Source organism: Cervus elaphus, chromosome 11 (assembly GCF_910594005.1).
Source record: "Cervus elaphus chromosome 11, mCerEla1.1, whole genome shotgun sequence".
Taxonomy (NCBI): domain Eukaryota; kingdom Metazoa; phylum Chordata; class Mammalia; order Artiodactyla; family Cervidae; genus Cervus; species Cervus elaphus.
In genome coordinates, this window is record NC_057825.1 from 489308 (window position 1) to 510774 (window position 21467).

Below are 21467 nucleotides of genomic sequence, written 5' to 3' on the forward strand. Positions count from 1 at the left end.
GAGTGAAGACTCTACATCTGGATAGGGCTCTATCCGCTGACCAAGCAAACCCACCGAGGTAGAGACGCTAGGGTGGACTTCCAGGCGGCGCCCCCGCCGGGGCCGGGGCCGAGGCCAGGGCCAGTCCCCCACATGGCAAGAGGACTCGTGCCCACGTCTACAGTACCCGCACACACCCGCACGGCCACCTGTGACCAAGGTACCTGCGGGCAACTGCGTCTGTCCCATCCCAGCCTCTGCTCGCCGCCCTGCCTCCACACCCAGGCCACAGCCTCCCTTCCAGGGGTAGCAAACACCCACGTGCACCCCCTCTGCACTAGGACCCACCCCTTCCTGGCCCACCTTCCTCTCCTGAACACAAAGACACTCACGGAGAAAACCAGGCCCCATGCAGCACCTCCAAGAGCGGACTCAAGTCAGTCAGGGGGCCAGTCTACACAGCGTGCCGGCGTGGGGCACAGGGCCTCCCCCACCCCCTTCGTGTGAGCAGGGGCTAACGTAACCCTGAGCCAGCGAGTCTGATGGTGTGACACCACAACCCAAGAGGCAACTGGCTCTGCCGTGCTGGGGACGTGAGGCCGCCCAGCTGTGGAAAACCCTGCGTTTTTAAGCTTTTAATGGAAAATAGATTTCTTGTCATAAACATGCAACATGTTTATTTTCAACAAAACATGCTTTCCTAAGAAAACTGAACAAGACTGAGCAGGGTCTGGGGAACAGAAAAGCCAGCAGTCAGGAGAGGCCAGGTCTGGGTCCGGGAGCCAGAAGGGCCCCCAGTCTCCACATCTCCAGGCCCGTCCTCTTGCAGGGGTCTGGGAAGCAGACTGAGTTACCAGTGTGTGGAGGCAAGCATGGTCTTCAGCAAATCAGCTTCTGAAGCCTCAAAACCCTTCTCTTTCATTTCCCTGCAACAGCCTGAGTGTGCTCAGTAACTTCCAACAGAATGATGAGCATTGCAACTGACTGTGTACTAGTAACAATCATAGCAACTCCACCAGAACAAAGCTAACCCTTAGATAAGCGTTATGGTCAGAGACATTTCTTGAAATTAAATTTCAAATTGCTTTTTTTCTTCCTCTAGAGGAATACGACAGTGACAGTAAAAACCTTTCAAGAATAAAACTATGTTAGAACAAAATTCTAGAAGTGGGGACGGAATAAAAGTAAAATTTCAACGAGATAAATACATAATGTACAATTTTCTGACATGCATTTTAAAATCGATAATGGTGAGTCAAAAAATGGTAGGCAAATAAATAAACTTCACCTTAAGCCTCAAGTCTAGTATAAAAATTAATTCACAATAGGTCATATATTTAAGGCTTCCCTGGTGGCTCAGTGATAAAGAATCTGCCTGCAATTTGGGAGACCCAGATTCGATCCCTGGGTTGGGAAGATTCCCCTGGAAGAGGGAATGGCAATCTACTCCAGTATTCTTGCCTGGAGAATCCCATGGACACAGAAGCCTGGCAGGCTATAGCCCGTGGGGTCACAAAGAGTCAGACACGAATGAGTGACTAACACACACATATATACTTAAAGTTCACATAAGACTAAAAAACTATGAAAATTAGAGAAAATCTTCAGGATTTAGGGCTGGCCAAAGAGTTTTTAGGGATGATACCAAAAGCACAGTCTTAACAGAAAAATATTGTGTAAGTTATATTTCTGCTTTATTGACTACGCCAAAGTCTTTCACTGTGTGGAGCACAATAAACTATGGAAAATTCTGAAGGAGATGGGAATACCAGACCACCTGACCTGCCTCTTGAGAAATCTGTATGCAGGTCAGGAAGCAGCAGTTAGAACTGGACATGGAACAACAGACTGGTTCCAAATAGGAAAAGGAGTACGTCAAGGCTGTATATTGTCACCCTGCTTATTTAACCTATATGCAGAGTACATCATGAGAAACGCTGGGCTGGATGAAGCACAAGCTGGAATCAAGATTGCTGGGAGAAACATCAATAACCTCAGATATGCAGATGACACCACCCTTATGGCAGAAAGTGAAGAAGAACTAAAGGGCCTCTTGATAAAGTGAAAGAGGAGAGTGAAAAAGTTGGCTTAAAGCTCAACATTCAGAAAACTAAGATCATGTCATCCAGTCCCATCACTTCAAGACAAATAGATGGGAAACAGTGGAAACAGTGGCTGACTTTATTTTGGGGGGGCTCCAAAATTACCACAGCCATGAAACTGAAAGATGCTTACTCCTTGGAAGGAAAGTTATGACCAACCTAGACATCATGTTAAAAGCAGAGACATTACTTTGCCAACAAAAGTCCATCTAGTCAAGGCTATGGTTTTTCCAGTAGTGGATGTGAGAGTCGGACTGTAAAGAAAGCTGAGCACCAAAGAATTGATGCTTTTGAACTGTGGTGTTGGAGAAGACTCTTGAGAGTCCCTTGGACTGCAAAGAGATCCAACCAGTCCATCCTAAAGGAGATCAGTCCTAAGTGTTCCTTGGAAGGACTGAGGTTGAAGCTGAAACTACAATACTTTGGCCACCTGATGCGAAGAGCTGACTCATCTGAAAAGACCCTGATGCTGGGAAAGACTGAAGGCAGGAGGAGAAGGGGATGACAGAGGATAAGATGGAGGGATGGCACCACTGACTCAATGGACATGAGTTTGAGTAAACTCCGGGAGTTGGTGATGGACAGACAGTCCACAGGATTACAAAGAGTTTGACACAACTGAGCAACTGAGCTGAACTGAACTGAACAAGCTGAACTTCATCAAAATGAACAACTTTTACTTAAAGAAAGACTGTAGGTCTTCAGAAGTGCAAGGATGAAGACCAGCTACAAGTGAAAACACCTGCAAACCAACACGTGATAAGGGTGCACACCCACAACTCTCACAGACAACAAGGACTTTGGTCCAAACAAAAATGTGCACGAGTGTGTAGTGTAGCTTTAATGGAACAGCCCAAAACTGAGAACCGCCCAAATATCCCTGGATGGGCAAGCGTTACATAACACACACAACTTGTCAACGTGCAAAGGAGGGCCCTGCAGACACAGCCTGCAGATGTCGGAGGTGCATTCCATAACCCCGTGTTATGGAACATCTGAAATGACACTCAACAGATATGGGGGATGGGGATGGTGGGATGACCACAGAGGGGGCCTCATGGTGCCAGGTGGGCACTGTTGTGCCCTGGGTAGGGGTCACGGGTCTCTCTGACCTGTGTGGCTTCCTGTGAATAGTTACTTAAAAGTTTTTTAAGTTTTGGCACATACAAAAAAATCCTGCAGAAAGCAGAAGCCCTGCCAGGGCCAGCCGCCGCACGGGCAGCGGCTCAGCCCCCAGCACCTCCGGCCCAGTCACAGCAGGCGGGGCGGGTCAGGGGACAGGGAGCCACAGCACGAGGGTGAGAACACTCCTGGTGGGAGAGCATTTCAGAGGAAAATCACCCAAATAAGAGGTGCCGGGTCCAAACAGAACCCCATGTGAGGAAACGTCAGTTTCAACCCAGACCACAGAAGATTTGTAACTATCTTTTGAAGGATAAAACAAAAATGTAACTAAGAACACAGATATTCTTAACTTAAAATCTAATCAGATACGCTGGATATGAAAAAAGAAAAAACTGTCAAAATGGAAAACATCAACGCGTTAAAAGGACCAGCAGGACCAGGCGCTGGGGACACAGGAGGGAGATGGACAGGGTAATGAGCTGCTGGAGGGGCGGGGCTCAGGGAGGAGGTGCTGGAGGGGCGGAGCTCAGGGAGGAGGTGATGGAGGGGCGGGGCTCAGGGAGGAGGTGCTGGGGGTGGGGCTCTGGAGGAGGCGCTGGAGGGGCGGAGCTCAGGGAGGAGGTGATGGAGGGGCGGAGCTCAGGGAGGAGGTGCTGGGGGCGGGGCTCTGGAGGAGGCGCTGGAGGGGCGGGGCTCAGGGAGGAGGTGCTGGGGGCGGGGCTCTGGAGGAGGCGATGGAGGGGCGGAGCTCAGGGAGGAGGTGATGGAGGGGCGGAGCTCAGGGAGGAGGTGCTGGGGGCGGGGCTCTGGAGGAGGCGCTGGAGGGGCGGGGCTCAGGGAGGAGGCGCTGGAGGGGCGGAGCTCAGGGAGGAGGCGCTGGAGGGGCGGGGCTCAGGGAGGAGGTGCTGGGGGCGGGGCTCTGGAGGAGGCGATGGAGGGGCGGAGCTCAGGGAGGAGGTGATGGAGGGGCGGAGCTCAGGGAGGAGGTGCTGGGGGCGGGGCTCTGGAGGAGGCGCTGGAGGGGCGGGGCTCAGGGAGGAGGTGCTGGGGGCGGGGCTCTGGAGGAGGCGATGGAGGGGCGGAGCTCAGGGAGGAGGTGATGGAGGGGTGGGGCTCCGGGAGGAGGCGCTGGGGCGACGCGGCAGAACCTTCAGCCTCAGGTGTGCATCAGGCTCTGGGGCCCAGGGAAGGCCCTAGGGCACCAGCCGGCGACACGCCCAAGAAACTCCCGGGTGCAACTGCACACCTGGGAGCAGACAGCTCAGCAGCTCCGGGCCTAACCGCCCTCCCCGCTGCTTACTCCCCAATGAGACGGGTGGGTGCTGAGCCTCCCAAGAAAGTGACTCCCAAAGAGGGGGAGGAGCAACCCGTCGGCTGGGCACACCAAGGGAAGCCCGGAAGACAGGCTGGCAATCACCCGCGGGGACCCAGCTGGCAACCCTGGAGAATGACCCCCTCTTCCCGGCCTCTCCCCTCCGCGCAGAGAAGTCCACCTGCGTCCAAACACGAAACCAAGAGCAGACAGACAGGAGAGGCCCTCCCAACAGGGACGTGTTACCAGGCCCGGGATGGACTTCGGCATGGTCTTCCGAGCCCTGTGGACTTTGACATCGGCGCCCGGGGCCAGGGCCTTCTTGTCCTCTGTGTCCTTGCCGCCCTCCCCAGGCTTGGCTGGCACAGCAGCCGGCGGCTGGGGAAAAGCACCGGGAGTCCTCCCTTTGCCAGCCCCGCCAGGGAGAGTCTTCGCCGCATGGCCAGGCAGGGAGGAAGCCAGGGTGCTGGCCACCCGCAGTGGCGGCTCAGACAATGGGGCCTTGCCAAGGAAGTAACCGTTGCTCCCGACGACAGGACTCTGGGGGAAGCCATCAGAGCGGATGTGGTTCTGCTTCCCCGCCTCGGGGTCTCTGTCCAGAATCCCATTCTCCGCTATCCGGGCCCCCGGGCCAGCCCCCTCCTGTGGGCTGCCTCGCGTGCTCTCCTGAGGGTGCTTCACAGCAGCCGCAAGGCCGCTGGCATCGCTCTGGTCACAGGACCCGTTGGTCTCCCCATCTGCAGCCACCGGGGCCTCCCCTCCCTGCTGTTCCGCTGAGCCGTCATCAGCAGCCATGGGTGATCCTGCAGAAAGAGAACAAGAGTCAGGGGTGCCCACCTGTGACCCCAACACAGAGTCCCACTGCTATGCTCACAGGAAACTGTTTACTTCATGGACAAACATCTGACTTCAGATGGACTAAATACAAAGCACATCACAGTCGCTATCTCAACAGTGACTTGATGAAGTGGGGGACGACGTGTCCCCAGGAGGGAGGACAGTCTGCCCCGATCCCCAACCAAGGAGTGGGCGGGGCCATGGTCCTTGAAACAAACACCAGCTTCTTAAAAGGCTTCAAACACATGACACAGATTTAGTATCCTCCAGGAACAAAGTCACTGCTAGAAAACAAAACTGGGGAGGATTCAGACAGAAAACAAGGCCTCCGAAGCAGCTGCCCAAGAACAGACCTAAAGAAAACGGGATGCGTTCAGTCTGTCAGTCAGGAGCTTACAAACCTCTGGTCTCTGAAGCTCATCTCCTCCACAACTTGATAAACAAGAAACACACTTGCCACCAGCAGGAGAAAGCCCACAGTTACAGCACTGGGTGCAGCGGACAGTGGTCATGTCCAGGAGCCCACCACCCACCAGCCCAGTTCCCGGGTAAAGAGCACAGCACCTTCACAGCTCCATCACAGCAGCACTGGCCCCTGGGGCAAGGCCCACATTCACTACCATAGCCTGAGCACAGAAACATAAGTGCAGTAAGTACTGTCTGAATCAATAAACGGCCATTAATTTTTTAAAATCCTCAGCAAAACAGAAGAGGTGAAAAACCTACTCAGCTTGGAGAAGCCCATGTGCCAATCTACTGCAAACGTATACTTATTCAGAAATGTTACATGAATTCTATGTAAGATCAGAAACAACGTCAGGACATCTATTAATACCACTAAGGTTCACACAAGAGTGGGGTCCCAGGTGGCCCCACAAGAGAAGAGATGAAGCGAGAGGCCTGGCAACAAGGAGTGAGCTCTCCCACACACCTGGGGCACAGGGGCACGTCAAACAGGGGTGCAGAGAGGCTGCCAGACCTGAAATCAAATGCAAATAACAAGGACATTTTTCTACACCAGCACAAACTTTGGGGAAGAAAACATGAGAAAAAAAGAAGATAGTATTCACAAAAGCAGAAAACTATAAAATAGGATATAAAATTTAACCAAGACCATGCAAAGTCTCTATGGAGATGGCAAAAATACAAAGATGCAAGTCACCTCAAATTAACTAAGTTCAATGATACCCTAATTGAAGTTCCAATCAGTATATTGAGGAACTCCATAACCTTAGTCTAAAATGCTCAGGGAAAATAACTTTTCACAAACAGTAAAAGAAATTGTGAAAAAGAAGAGTGAAGCAATGGGAAGCAGAAACACCGAGGAGGATGCGGATGCAGGTGGTCACGGGGCCCGGAGCACAGCCACCCTGGGCCGGGCGCCGACAGCCAGTCAGAAAGGAAAGTTTCTGGGACAAACACCTCCACTCGCCAAAAAAGGAAGTCGGACCCTTGACACACCATATACAAAAATTAATTGAAAACACATCCAAGCTCTAACTATAAGACAAAAACACAGGCATAAATCTTTATGACTTTCTATTAAGCAATGGTTTCTTAGATGCTATAACAAAAGCACAAGCAACCAAAGAAAAACAGATAAACTGGACTTTATTTTGTGCTTCCAAGAACACAGTCAAGAAAGTGAAAAGATAACCTACAGACTGCTGTTGTTCAGTCGCTAAGTCGTGTCTGACTCTTTGCGACCCCATGGACTACACCAGACCAGGCTCCCCTGTCCTTTACTATCTCCCAGAGTTTGCTCAAACTCACGTCCATTAAGCTGATGATGCTATCTAACCATTTTATCCTCTGCACATCAGGTGGCCAAAGTACAGATTGGAAGGCAGTATTTGCAAATCACGCATTTGATAAGGAACTTGCATCTTAAATGTATTTTAAAAAACCTCTGACAATTCATCAATAAAAATCAATAACCCACCATAGGACCCAGCAACCCCACTCCTAATCATATACCCTGGAAACCAAAACTGAAAAAGACACATGTATCCCATTGTTCATTGAAGCACTATTTACAATAGCTAGAACATGGAAGCAACCTAGATATCCATCGACAGATGAATGGATAAAGAAGTTGTGGTACGTATACACAATGGAATATTACTCAGCCATAAAAAGGAACACATTTGAGTCAGTTCTAATGAGGAGGATGAATCTAGAGTGAAGTAAGTCAGAAAGAGAAAGATAAATTCTAATACATATATACGGAATCTAGAAAAATGGTACCAAAGAATTTATTTACAGGGCAGCAATGGAGAAACAGACCTAGAGAATAGACTTACGGACATGGGGAGAGGGGAGGAGAGGGTGAGATGTATGGAGAGAGTAACATGGAAACTTACATTACCATGTATAAAATAGAGAGCCAACGGGAATCTGCCGTATGTCTCAGGGGACTCTAACAGGGGCTCTGTATCAACCTAGAGGGGTGGGGTGGGGAGGGAGATGGGAGGGAAGCTCAAAAGGGAGGGGATAGATGTATACCTATGGCTGATTCGTGTTGAGGTTTGACAAAAAACAACAAAATTCTGTAAAGCAATTATCCTTCAATTAAAAAATAAATGAATTTTTAAAAAAATCAATAACCAATTTTATGGGCAAAGGATCTGAACTGACATTTCCACCAAGAAGATATACAGAAGGCTAATAAGCACAAGAAGAAATGTCCAGCGTCAACAGTCAACAGGGAGACACACCAAAACCCGACGGCTCTGATCAGAAAGACGGGGCCCACGAGCCAGTGCCGTGGGGATGGACGCGGGGCAGCTGCCACGGCAACCAGCCTGGAGGCTCCCGGGAGGGGCCAAGGGCTGGGCTCAGGGGCCACGCGTGTGGAGGGGCCCAGCACCCAGCAGCACTCACCCTCAAGTTCTTTAGGAAAAGGTCCAGGAGGGCAGAGGGAGGGGAGGAGCCCATGGACGGCAGCATGTCAGGAGAGAGGAAAGCACAGCGCCGGAGAACCCTGAGGCAGGGCTCCAGGGGTCCCACACGGGAGCAGAGGGGCCGCAGGACAGCGTGTGGGTGGCCGGGGACAGCAGAGAGGGGCTGCAGGCTGGACCCCCAGGGGCGAGTGAGGCGGTAAGCAGGGCACAGCCACAGATGTCGGTCCATCAGCACAAGCCAGGCACCTGGGACCGGAGGCAGACACGAGCTGCCCCCAACACGGGCTTCTGACCTGGGGAGGGGTGGGGCTCCAGGACAGTCTTGGGCAGCAAGGCCCCCCAGCCCCACCCCATCCAGCCCCAGAGCCCCAGCAGCTCTCCTGGAATCTGACGCATTTCGGTCACATGCCATTGCCCACACAACCCTGCCCTGTGGCCTGGGCCCCTGGGTCCTTTCTCCCAGAGTGAGGCTGCCTGCCGCCAGCCCCGAGCCAGGGCCCACAATGCGTCACCCACAGTCACCCTCGGGCGTGCACATGCGGTCACAGACGAGGACCCCATGGATGTGAAAGGTGACAAAGATGCCCCTGGGAGGGAGCGGGGCCATCAGAGTCCCCGTCACAGCTCAGGGCGCACATGAACCTGGCCGCCAACCTGGGGCACAAGGTTTTCCCCGCCAGCAGGCCCCCTGAGGCCTCGCCCCGGGAGGCTCGGGGTCACCGTGCTGGGCACCCGGGCCCCCACAGGACACCAGCCCTGGCTCCTTGCAATGTCTGCCAAGATGGCCCAGCCTGCACCCAGCGGAGCAGCTACCCACACACAGCAGGCTCAGCCTGGCATCTGAACGCCCTCAGAGGCCAGGGCCCGGCTGGGCGTCCACAGCCGCGAGCTCAGTTGGCCTCAGCCCCTAGCTGGTCTGGACCCCGGCTGAGGCAGGCAGAAGCCCGGGGCAGGAGTGCAGCGGGCCCGGGTGGGACCATATGGCCAGGACGCTGCCCTCAGGAGGCCCAGCGGCAGGCTCGGGGGCGGGGCTCACCCACCACGGGCAGGCCCAGCCTGGCACATCCAGGCCGGCCCCAAGCAGGGCGGCCAGAGGCTCCCTGGGCCCCAGCCCCTTGCCAGCCTCCCTCCACGCCGGGCAACTCGGGGGGCTTCCAAGCCCAGACACCTCGTGCAGCCACCCCTGCAGGCCCTGGCGCCCTTACCTTCACTCGGCAGCTCGGCTCCCAGGCCACAGTCCTGCTTGGTCTCCCCTTTCGCCGGAACCGCCTGCGGAAGAGAAGCATTCATCAGTCGCACTCCACCAAAGCACCCCAGTCCATGGGCATCACACCCACATCAGAACCAGCCCACCAAGGACGGCGGACCAGGCACCGCAGGCCCGTGAGGACGCCCATGACACGGGCTGCAAGGGGAGAGGCCAGTGCTCACAACAGGCCCAGGAAACTCCACGGAAACCCTCCCACTTCCAGGCTCTGTGTGTGTGACCTGACCAGTGGTCTGAAACTCAGGGGTTTTCAAAGTGGGGGACCCTGGGGTCCCTGAGGGCCCCCAAGGACCTAAGACCAGCTGTTTTTTAAGTCACGTGCACACACATGGAGGGCGTGGCAGCACTACCGAGTCCCGGCCCCCAGACCACAGCTGCTGGCACCGGGGTGGACAGCCGCTCCCAGCAGGCCACGGGGCACCCCGTTACAGGAGCGAGCTCAGTCCACAGGCACAGGGGCCTGAAGGCTGGCCCCATTCCTGAGTGCCTGTCCTGTGCCGGGGACGCCAGTCCAGGGGGCCGCAGTGCACGGCAGGGCCCAGGCGATGGGACCAGGGACAGCAGTGTGACGTCCCCAGGAGCCAGCAAACAGCAACAGACAGACGGACAGCACAGAGACTTCTGTGCTCAGAGCCTCAGGGGCCTGTTTCAGCAAAGTCCTGAGAGCTGTGTGCCAGTCGGGGGTGAAGAGATACACACATGAACTTCAGCAAGGGTGAGGGGCCGTGAGGGTGTCACAGTGGGGGGCCGTGAGGGTGTCACAGTGGGGGGCCGTGAGGGTGTCACAGTGGGGGGGGCGGTGAGGGTGTCACATGGGGGGGCGGTGAGGGTGTCACATGGGGGGGGCCGTGAGGGTGTACAGTGGGGGGCCGTGAGGGTGTCACAGTGGGGGGGCCGTGAGGGTGTCACAGTGGGGGGGCCGTGAGGGTGTACAGTGGGGGGCCGTGAGGGTGTCACAGTGGGGGGGCAGTGAGGGTGTAACAGTGGGGGCCGTGAGGGTGTAACAGTGGGGGGCTGTGAGGATACAACAGTGGGGGACTATGAGGGTGGGATAGAGTAGGGGGCTGTGAGGGTACAACACTGGGGGCTGTGAGGGTCTAACAGTGTAACAGTGGGGGCTGTGAGGTTAGAAGCAGGGGTGCACAGCTGCAGGGGTCTTCTCAGCCCTCTCAATAGCCTGCATTCACCCCATTCAGGCCTGGACGACAGCATGGTTTGCTGGCGCTGGCCCACCGCACGGCCCTGCCACAGTTAGGAAGCGGGAGCGTGGCCTGGCACCAAGGAAAGCTGAGGCCCCAGCCTTCTCCCTGGAGGTGGGAGCACGCTGACCGGCAGGCCTGACACACCCTCCTCATCTCCACGAACAGCACAGTGCGGCCTCCGCTCCCCGGGCCCCTGATCGTTGCCCTGCCCCCAGACCCTGACCCCCGACACCAGCCCCCACCCCTTGCCCCCACGGCCTCCGCTCCCTGCCCCCGCCCCGCTTCAGGAGGAGGCCCAGCCGCACCCCCTCAGGCGGCTGCACCTGCTCCCCGACGGCCCCCACCCGGCACACCGCCAGCCCCCTGCCCCCCCAGAACCCCAGCATGTGCACTCAGGGAACACCCAGCCCAAACCATGACAAAACCCGAACCAAGCAGAACGCAGGCTGAGACCTGAGGCCTGCGGGCTCCCCGCCAGGCAGAGGCCAGGACAACCCCCACATGAAGAGCTGGCGGGTGAACCCGGCCCTGCTCTGCAGGAGGTGCCTCAGCCCACCCCGGCGTGCCTGGGACACCTCCAGAGACACTCCAGCAGAGTGGGGCCCTGGGGCACCGCACAGAATCACTCCTATGTGCTGCCTCCACAGAGAGGACGAGGCTCACGGGAGAGAGGACCAGCTGCGGCGGCCAGGGCACAAGAGCAGCTCAGAACCTCGGGCTAACCCAAGGACGACACGCTGAAAGCTGGCGGGCCGTGTCCAAGAACCAGGACAGACTGCCGGGATGCGACTCCTGGGCGTCATTCCTCTGAGCGTCAGAATGAGTAATGACAGGAACGATGGTGAGTAAACACCAGCACTGATGAACCAGCCAGCTCAGCCTAGTCCGGCCCTGCGACCCCATGGGCTGCAGCACACCAGGCCTCCATGCCCATCGCCAAGCCCTAGAGCTTGCTCAGACTCGTGTCCATTGAGTGAGCAACATGAGTATCAGCTGACAATCCAACAGGGATGCACCTCCTTACCCGAGATTCCAACCACTGACGGCAGAGCACGCTGGGGGCGGAAGCTGTCACTACAAATTGTGGAGGAGCTTCACGAGAAACACGACCTTTACAGAATCTCCCAGTAATCTCCTGCAAGACTGTCCTCAAGTACTGGGGACACCTGCAGGCTCTCCTCATCCTGGGTCGTCACGGAAAAGGGGCAGGTCTCTGGTCTCCTGACACCCAACCCTAGGCTTCTGGAAAGCAGCGCAGACCCTTGGATAAGGAAGACTGGGGAGCTGGAGACCAGAGGAGCCAGGAGACCCCGCAAGCTCCCGGCAAGAACACAAAAGCAGCGTGGAAGGTTACCATGACAACTGCACACACGGTGACCAGGCACCGTCTCTGCGTGTAAGCACGCAACGGCTGTGCACACAGTGACCCGACGCCATGTCCAGGGGTGACCATGTGTGACCACATGATGCCTGTACATACAGTGGCAGGCACTGTGTCCATGGGACAACATGACTGTACACACACTGCCCGTGTGCCATGTTCACCAGTAACCACGCGTGACCACAAGACTACACACAGTGACTGGGTGCCCCATCCACGTGTAAGCACGTGTGGAGATGTGACAACTGTGACTGGGGGCTGTGTTCACGTGTGACCACATGTGACAAGGTGACTGAATATACACACAATGACCAGCATCGTGTCCACAGGTAACCACATGTGACCACAAGATGACTGTAAGCACAGTAATGACCAGGCACCGTGAACGTGTCCTCGTGTGACCACACGGCTGTACACACAGTGACCGGGTACTGGGTCCATGTGTGAATAACGTGACAGTCGTGTGCAGACCACACAGCTGCACCATCATATTCTGATGGTTATTCAAGAGGAATGTCCTTGTCTGCGGTAAGAGTCTGAACTTGACTCTGAGCACTTCAGAGGAGCATGCTGCACATATGTGCACGTAGGTGGGTTCACACGGGGGCACATGTGAAGGACACAGTGGAGTGTGGTAAAGATAGACAGGCATCACTGTGCTAACCTTGCAACTTTTCTGTATGTTTGAAATTATTAAAAAATAAACTGTTGCAAAAAGCAGCTAGAAAGGACTTCAGACGAGCAGCAGGCCGTGCGCTGCAGGCACACAGGGCAACGCTGAGCACGAAGGGCGGAGGCGGTGGCGAGGACTCAGAGTGGGAGCGCAGGCTCTGTCCCCAGGGGCCAGGCGCGCTGGGCCACGGTTCCTGCAGCTGAGGGCGGGGCCCTGCCCCGGGGGAAGCCGACGTGGGCTAGGAAAATGTGGGGACCCCTGCTCCGGGGGCGGCCAGGGATGACGGGCCTGGCGCCCGATGTGGGGCCAGCAGAGGGTAGGGCCCCGTGCCCCAAGGGCGGCCGGGGGTGAAGGTCCTGGCGCCCCACGCGGGGCCCACAGCCCAGGGTGCTCGGCGCTCACAGCACACCCGCGTGCATGGGGGCTCCTCCACCTGCTCGGCCTGCACCCCATGTGAACGGGGCCCTGGACTGTGGGCACACACACAGGCCCCAGCGCGGCTGAGGGACCCGTGTCCCGGAAAGCGCAGAGACACAAGTGGGGCAGGGACCGCGGGGGCAGCCAGCCCAGGAGCCAGGAGCCTGGGCTGCTTCCACCTCAGTCGGCACAGGTGTTACAAGTCTGCCTTTCCGGAGCTGGGACAACGAGAAGCTGGGGCGATCCTGGGCTGGGGGAGGCAGCGCCCAGTCAGGCCCCTAGGGGGAGCTAGCCTCCGGACACCCAGGACCAGCACTGAGCCTGCACACAGGTCCCGACCCGCAAGGTCTGGGCCGTGAGCAACGCTCACACAGCTCACCCGCCTGCCCCGACATCGGCACCTGACTTCAGGCATCACCTCCCAGGAACATCCTTGGCTGCGCCTCTCAGTAACACCACCATGACCCACCCCACCAGGTAGGGCGGGGGGCCAGCTGCCTCAGCCCAGGACCCCAAAGTCCCACTGTCCACCGAGGGCGGGGTGGGACCACACCTCGTCTCCAACCATGGCCCCACGTGGATGGACCCCGGCACCCCTCAGCCCATCCCAGCTGCACACCACCACCCACCACCCACACCCGTCAACCTCCCTCAAACAGGAGGCCTCGGGGGCCCAAGGCCCTTCCCAGAGGTCCTTCCGGGACCTCACCCCGCGGTTTCAGCGACGGTGCCAGAGCTGTGCTGTCGGCACCTAAGGAGGAGTCAGGACGGTGGCACCGAGTGATCCTGAGTGACCGCGTTCATCCCACTGTGGTCCCACCACTGACACCACCTCTAGGCCCCGGGTCCTCGCTGGCAAGCACCAGACGTCTGGAGATGAACCAGAGCGGGCACAGCTGCACGGCCCAGGACTCCCAAGAACTCAGCACGAACGACCCACCTCCCACATCTGGTCACCACCACCAGCCGTCTGCTCACAAAATTAAGGTTCATGATTCCCCCCAAAAAAGGTCTGTTTTAAGAATATGATGTAACACACCTTCTAATAATGCCAGAGTGAGCCCGTTTTATTCTGTATCTACCTGAGGGCATTAAGGAACCACTGACACACACGACGTGCCAGGCCTGGGCAAGCGCGAATCTCAGCTACACTCCTGTCCCCACTTAAAGCCCAGGCACTGCTGCTGGGGGCACAGGGTGGAAGGGGGGAGAGGACAGACAGGCAGGTGGGCAGGACGCGGCTACGAGAGGGCGAGGGTCCGCACAGGGCTGGAGCCTGAGGTGCTGGCAGGGTCTCCAATGAAGGACAAACTAGCTCATCAGATGAATATAAAGAGACACTCCAGAGAAAATGAATACTCTCTGGGCCTGAAATGTCTGCACAAGCCTCTACCAAGCCTCTCCTCTAATGCCACTGTGCCTTTAAAACTCAGGCCACCAGCGGCCAGATTTGCATAAAAAGGAAGAGCAGCAGTTAATCACAAGCTCGCAGAAAAGAAATTATTTCACTTCTCTCAACCTTGTCTAGCCTAGCAGGTTATCCTTTCTCCCAGATCAAAACAAAACAAAATGATGGGTTAAAACACAGTTTTGAGCTATCATCTGACTAAATTAGGACTTCTCCATTTATAATCATTTACCTGACCTAACAGAAGCAGAAGATTTTAAGAAGAGGTGGCAAGAATACACAGAAGAACTATACAAAAGAGATCTTAATGATCCAGATAACCACGAAGGCATGATCACTCACAGAGCCAGACATCCTGGAGTGCAGAGTCAAGTGGGCCTTAGGAAGAATCACTACAAACAAAGCTAGTGGAGGTGACAGAATTCCACTTAAGCTATTTCAAATCCCAAAACAGGATGCTGTGAAAGTGCTGCGCTCACTATGCCAGCAAATTTGGAAAACTCAGCACTGGCCACAGGACTAAAAAAGGTCAGTTTTCACTCCAATCCCAAAGAAAGGCAATGCCAAAGAAAGTTCAAACTACCACACAACTGCACTCATCTCACATGCTAGCAAAGTAATGCTCAACATTCTCCAAGCGAGGTTTCAACAGTACGTGAACCGAGAACTTCCAGATGTTCAAGCTGGATTTAGAAAAGGCAGAGGAACCAGAGATCAGATTGCCAACATCCATTGGATCATCAGAAAAGCAAGACAATTCCAGAAAAACATCTATTTCTGCTTTATTGACTACGCCAAAGCCTTTGACTGTGTGGAGCACAACAAACTATGGAAAATTCTTAAAGAGATGGGAATACCAGACCACCTTACCAACCTCCTGAGAAATCTGTATGCAGGTCAAGAAGCAACAGTTAGAATCAGACATGGAACAACAGACTGGTTCCAAACTGGGAAAGGAGTATGTCAAGGCTGTATAATGTCACCCTGCTGATTTAACTTATATGCAGAATATATCATGTGAAATGCCAGGCTGGATGAAGCACAAGCTAGAATCAAGACTGCTGGTAGAAATATCAATAACCTCAGATATGCAGACGACACCACCCTTATGGCAGAAAGCGAAGAGGAACTAAAGAGCCTCTTGATGAAAGTGAAAGAGGAGAGCGAAAAAGCTGGCTTAAAAATCAACATTCAAAAAACTAAGATCACGGCATCCAGTCCCATCACGTCATACAAATAGATGGGGAAACAGTGACAGGAAATAGCAACAGTGACAGACTTTACTTTCTTGGGCTCCAAAATCACTGTAGATGGTGAATGCAGCCATGAAATTAAAAGATGCTTGCTCCTTGGAAGAAAAGCTATGACCATAAAAAGCAGAAACATTACTTTGCCAACAAAAGTCCATCTAGTCAAAGCCATGGTTTTTCCAGTAGTCATGTATGGATGTGACATATCTTCTCTCAGTCATGTCTGACTCTTTGTGACCCCATGGACTATAGCCCACCAGGCTACTCGGTCCATGAGTGGGTTGCCATTTCCTTCTCCATGAATGTGAGAGTTGGACCACAGAGAAAGCTGAGCACCAAAGAATTGATGCTTTTGAACTGTGGTGTTGCAGAAGACTCTTGAGAATCCCTTGGACAGCAAAGAGATCAAACCAGTCAATCCTAAAAGAGATCAACCTTGAATATTCATTGGAAGGATTGCTGCTGAAGCTGAAGATACAACACTTTGGCCACCTAATGTGAAGAGCTGACTCACTGGAAAAAAGAGCCTGATGCTGGGAAAGACTGAGGGCAAGAGAAGGGGTCAACACAGGATGAGATGGTTGGTTGGCATCACCGACTCAATGGATATGAGTTTGAGCAAGCTCTGGAAGATGATGAAGGACAGGGAGGCCTGGCGTGCTGCCGTCCATGGGGTCAGAAAGAGTCGGAAACGACTGAGTGACTGCACTGAACTGACTGACCTGGTTGTACACGAGTGAAACACACTCACACAGGCGAACCACCATCCAGCAGTGCAGGCTGTGACCAAGTCAACACGGCCACAGACGTCAGAACCCAAAAGGCCACTCTCTGTGCACAGACCACAGAACCAACACGGGTGAGGGTCTGCCGGTGGCTCACTCGTTTCCCAGAGCCTGGCCTTTTTCCTGGAGGAACCTCCAATGAAATCCTCTAAAGTCTCCCTTAGGCCTTGTCACTGACAGGTCACGGCTTCCCTACAGCCTGTGACCATGGCCCCACAGGCCCGGAACCCCAGTGCCCCCACCTCAGGAGGAGAGGAGCCCCCACTGTGGACAAGCCTTCCACTCTCCTCCCCTCCTTCTGCACGGCCACACCTGCTCACCTGTCCCACCTCCACCCAAGACCCACCTGTCCAAAGAAAGAGGGGCCCTAGCTCCTTTACCTCCTCCCTGGGAGACAGACACAACCCAGAGTCAAACCCACACAAACACCGGGAACCCAGACCTGCGACCTCGTCCGCAGCATCAGACATTCCGGTTGGCAAAAGCCGCAAAATTGAGCACAGTTGAGAATGCGCCGCACGCAGCGGGAAGAGGCAGCCGTGTGTGCTCACTGGGCACACACGCCGCTCGGCTCTCATCCAGCGCACCGCCAAGACACGGCAGTTCCAGAAAGACAGCTCCTCCCACGGTCTGCTCCCCGCTACCCATAGCATGCCTGCCCAGACTCCAGGACCTCTGTGAGCAGACCTCACCTCTACCTCGCAAACCCAGACTGAAAACGGGATCTTCTCAGGGCCTGGGACTTGCGGGATTCTAGGGCTTCCTTCAGTCAAAGAGCCCTTTACACACAAACTTCCAAATCAGAAGACAGCTACAGGGTGGAGGCAGTGGAGAGCCTGAGTGGGGCCTGGGGTCGAGGGCGGGGTGGAGCGGCTACACCAAGGACACCGCGTTCACAGAAGCAGGGTCTCCGGAGCCCTGAGACACTGCCCTCTGTCCACCACCAGAGCCCCCGACTCCACACTGAGAGTGCTCCCTCGGGGCCACGGGAGAGCAGGCGGGCCCAGCCTCATCCTCGGTCAAGCACTGCAGGCTCGGCCCTGTGCCTGGCCCTCACACAGTGACCTGCCGCTTCTGACAGTAAAACTGGAGCTGGCACCCATGATGCCTGAGCTGCCCTAATAAGAGCCCCTCCACCAGCCTATCCAGACCCTCTCAACCTCTTCACGCTTCCAGCACAACCCCTATCAGACCTGGCTGAAAGGCACTGGGGAGGGGGACAAAGTCCGCCCAGGAGGGACCAGCGCAGACCGGGAGCAGCAGCACACCGCCAGCAGCAGCACACCGCTGGGGAAGGGCGCGGCCACCCCACACACGCCTGCCCCGCGCTGGGCCCGACATCCTCTCTCAGGAGACCACACTCTACCCTTCGGAACACCCGGGTCACATCCGATCTAAGGCCCTGATGCGGCTGGAGAAAAAAGACCGAAAACTCTGTGAAGTTTCCTACTTAAATGCCAAAGGGCAGATTCCGACATATACAATCATTTTCAGTCACTAAGTCATGTCCAACTCTTTGCAACCCCATGGACCACAGCACACCAGGCTTCCCTGTCCTTCACTATCTCCCAGGGTTTGCTCAAGCTCATGTCCACTGAGTCTGTGATGCCATCCAGCCATCTCATCCTCTGTCGCCCTCTTCTCCTCCTGCCCTCAATCTTTCCCAGCATCAGGGTCTTTTCCAGTGAGTCAGCTCTTCACATCAGGTGGCCAAAGTATGGGAGCTTCAGCTTCAGCATCAGCATCAGTCTTTCCAATGAATATTCAGGACTGATTTCCTTTAGGATGGACTGGTTGGATCTCCTTGGGACTCTCAAGAGTCTTCTCCGACACCACAGATCGAAAGCATTAATTTTTCAGCGCTCAGCCTTCTTTATGGTCCAACTCTCACACCCATACACAACCACTGATAAAACCAAACCCTAAGGGAAAGAAGCATCCCAGGAGGTGAGGAGAATCCAATCCCAGGCCCGACGTGGGAAGCCCAGTGCAGGTCCAGCCACCAGGGCAGCAGGCACTACCAGCTGCCCAACACTGGGACGTCCAGCGATATCTGAAGGTTGGATAAATGATAAGTCAAGTTTCAGCATTAGTAAGTGTACCTGAACTTCAAACGTAACTGGGCACCCTGTATCCTTACTTCCTGAACCTGGTAACCCTCCACTGAGTCTGTGAGAATCAGCAAGAGGCAGAAGGGTTTCTGATATTCTGAGATGGTGATTTACATTTTCAAAAGACAATATTCTCTTGCCCTATGAAATCATACTCCTAAAATAAAAAGAGAAATATTAATCAAATAATTTCTTCATAAGAGAACAGAACACAGAAAAAAATAAAATTCAGAGAAAAAAAACAAAGGAATCATGAAGTCCTAGTCTAAGGTCTTCAGGTATCCTTACGTAATACAAAGAACAGGCCCAGTCCGAGGTCTCTGCCCAGGGTTCAGCCCGGCGGTGGCTTCTCCTCCCGGAGAACCATGCAGGCGCCAACGCCGGCTGGGCTGCAGGCACCAGACGGGTTTTCAAAGCCGGACGCGTCTTTAATCCAAGAAAATTCCAGGATATAGAGTGCTACCCGCCCACCCGCACCCCCTAATTTTAAACGATTTACCACATATCAATTTCACAAGCCAATTATCAAGACAGTGGGGAAAGAAAGAATGAATCCTTTCAACATCTCACATATATTTTTTTCCCCTCCTTTGTCTGTTTCTCCCCTTGACAGAAAAAAAGGAGAGTTCCGAAATTTGGAAAACACAATACCCAAAGTGGCGCATACAATGCATTTCAGTGACTCTGAAACAGACGGGCTCCTCGTCATCTGCGGCTTCCCCTCAGCCGGCCTCTCTGCAGAGAGCCGATGGCCACTTGCCCAGCTGTGAGTCTTCACCCAACCTCCGCGCCCCGCAAGGCCGCCGACCCAGGCTCTTCCCCAGGCCAACGCTTCGGACTGAGCAGAATCCCCGGCAAGTGCAGACTGTGCTGGGACGCTGATCTGAACCAATCAACCATAAAGTGACATTCCGACAAGACTGGAGGGAAACTTTAAAATGGTTAGATGATGTGAATTACTGGAATTTTGTTAGGTCTCAGACGGTAAAGAATCCGCCTGCAGTGCAAGAGATCCAGGTGTGATCCCTGGGTGGGGAAGATCCCCTGGAGGAGGGCATGGCAACCCACTCCAGTGTTCTTGCCTGGAGAATCCCATGGACAGAGGAGCCTGGCAGGCTACAGCCCATGGGGTCGCAAAGAGTCGGACACAACTGACCAACACTTTAATGTTCTTTCACTAAATGACATGCAGTTATGTTTAAAATGTCTGCATTTAAAAAAAAAAACACACTCCAAGTACAGAGGTGGAAATTTCATGACCCCTAACGCACAGTGCCAAGACCTGCGTGGTCGCAGAAAGCGAGGGACACACGGGCTACGTCTGTCAGAGGTGGGAACTCACTCTTCACGGGAGTCTGGGGGCAACAGGAGAGACCCACATGGCAAGGGAACCACACGCGAACCCTTGCAAGGTCCAGCGACACCCCGGGACCCGGCCCCACCCCGGCCCTGTGCCATGGAGTCACCTACACCCTCCACCAGCCCCAGGAGACTGAGGAACGCCTGAAGCTGGGGGACACGACCATGCCCGACGGACCCCAGCCAGTTTCACTGTTTAACACATACAAGTGCACACAGACACATCTGCAGTCTGCTGTGAGCCAGTCACCCCCAAGTCCAGCCGTCCAAAGGGAGGCCCCGCCACAGCCCGGCCCCAAGCCATGGTGGCCCAGGCACCCACCACTGTCTCCACAGCTCCGCCTCTCCCGAGCCTTACAACAGCAGCACTGCTTCTCTGTTAAAGCCCGTCACCGCCACCCTCCCACCCCGGCTGGCCCCATTCCTGAAGACGTGGGCAGACCGGAGCCAGGCCCTACCCAGCCCGCCGAGCCCACCGACTCGCAAACTTCAGACTCCCAGAGTCTGCACACCTATGTCCGCTTCGGAACGCCGCCTGGCCCCGTCCACACACACCCAGTCCCTCTGCAGCCAGCTCCTTCCCAAGTGCCTCGGCCGCCACGAGGGCCGGACGGCACCACCAGCCGGCAGTCACCCCCGGCGCAGGGGGAGTCCAGGCTTGAGGCGCACACACCTCGGAGCAACCTCGCCCTGGCACACAACTCGAGTCTGAGGTCGAAACTGAGACCCAGCGCCACCAGACAGGTAGGTGCTCTAAACAGGAATCTCGGTCAGGCCTCACGCCTGTGCACCGTCAGCACGCTCGATGCCCCCTCACCACGCACAGGAGACACTGCTCCCTTCCTGTTTTAACCCCTGAAGCCACTAGTAGCAGGAACCGTCTATTAACTCCTTTTCTCACTCCAGTCTCGCCCCTCTTCAATCTACTCGCCCCTCTTAACACCTACTCTGCAGTTCAAACGTCATCTTCTAAAACTGTGACTGTCCTCTATCTTCTCAAAACACCCAGTGTTCCCACCGTGTAGAGTTCAGGCTCACATCTAACAGCACGGAGAATCCCAAAGCAGCCGCTGGCCAGCTCCAGGCCCAGCCCACCTGTGTGCTTCCAGCAGCTAAGAACGGCTTCCGCATGTGTAACATATGAAAATAAGAAAGCACACGTATCAGAAACCATGAGGCGCACGCACAGATGGCCTTGCCAGAAGAAGTTTGCTGACCCCTAATCCAGCCCAACAATGTTCAGGTCCAAATCAGCCTGCCAAACACCCTGAGGTGGCAACCTACGGCACCACGCTACTCAGCGCTCCCAGGCCAGAGCCTTGGTCTTGGGCTGCATGTCCTTCGCTCAACTTTCAC

General features: G+C 55.1%; 1 protein-coding gene across 6 annotated transcripts in view; it reads right to left on the reverse strand.

The window, feature by feature from the left end:
- EHMT1 (euchromatic histone lysine methyltransferase 1) overlaps positions 1–21467 on the reverse strand; it is a 109904-nt gene that overhangs the window by 59718 nt on the left and 28719 nt on the right. For 5 of the 6 annotated variants that reach the window (XM_043916178.1, XM_043916181.1, XM_043916177.1 and 2 more), the window contains 2 exons: positions 9464–9527; positions 4765–5321 (listed from right to left, as the gene is read on the reverse strand). In XM_043916178.1, the coding sequence (XP_043772113.1) occupies positions 4765–5321; positions 9464–9527 (621 nt within the window). Of the gene's footprint in view, positions 1–4764; positions 5322–9463; positions 9549–21467 lie in introns of those variants that run through there. The other variant, XM_043916180.1, reaches the window with a different exon arrangement.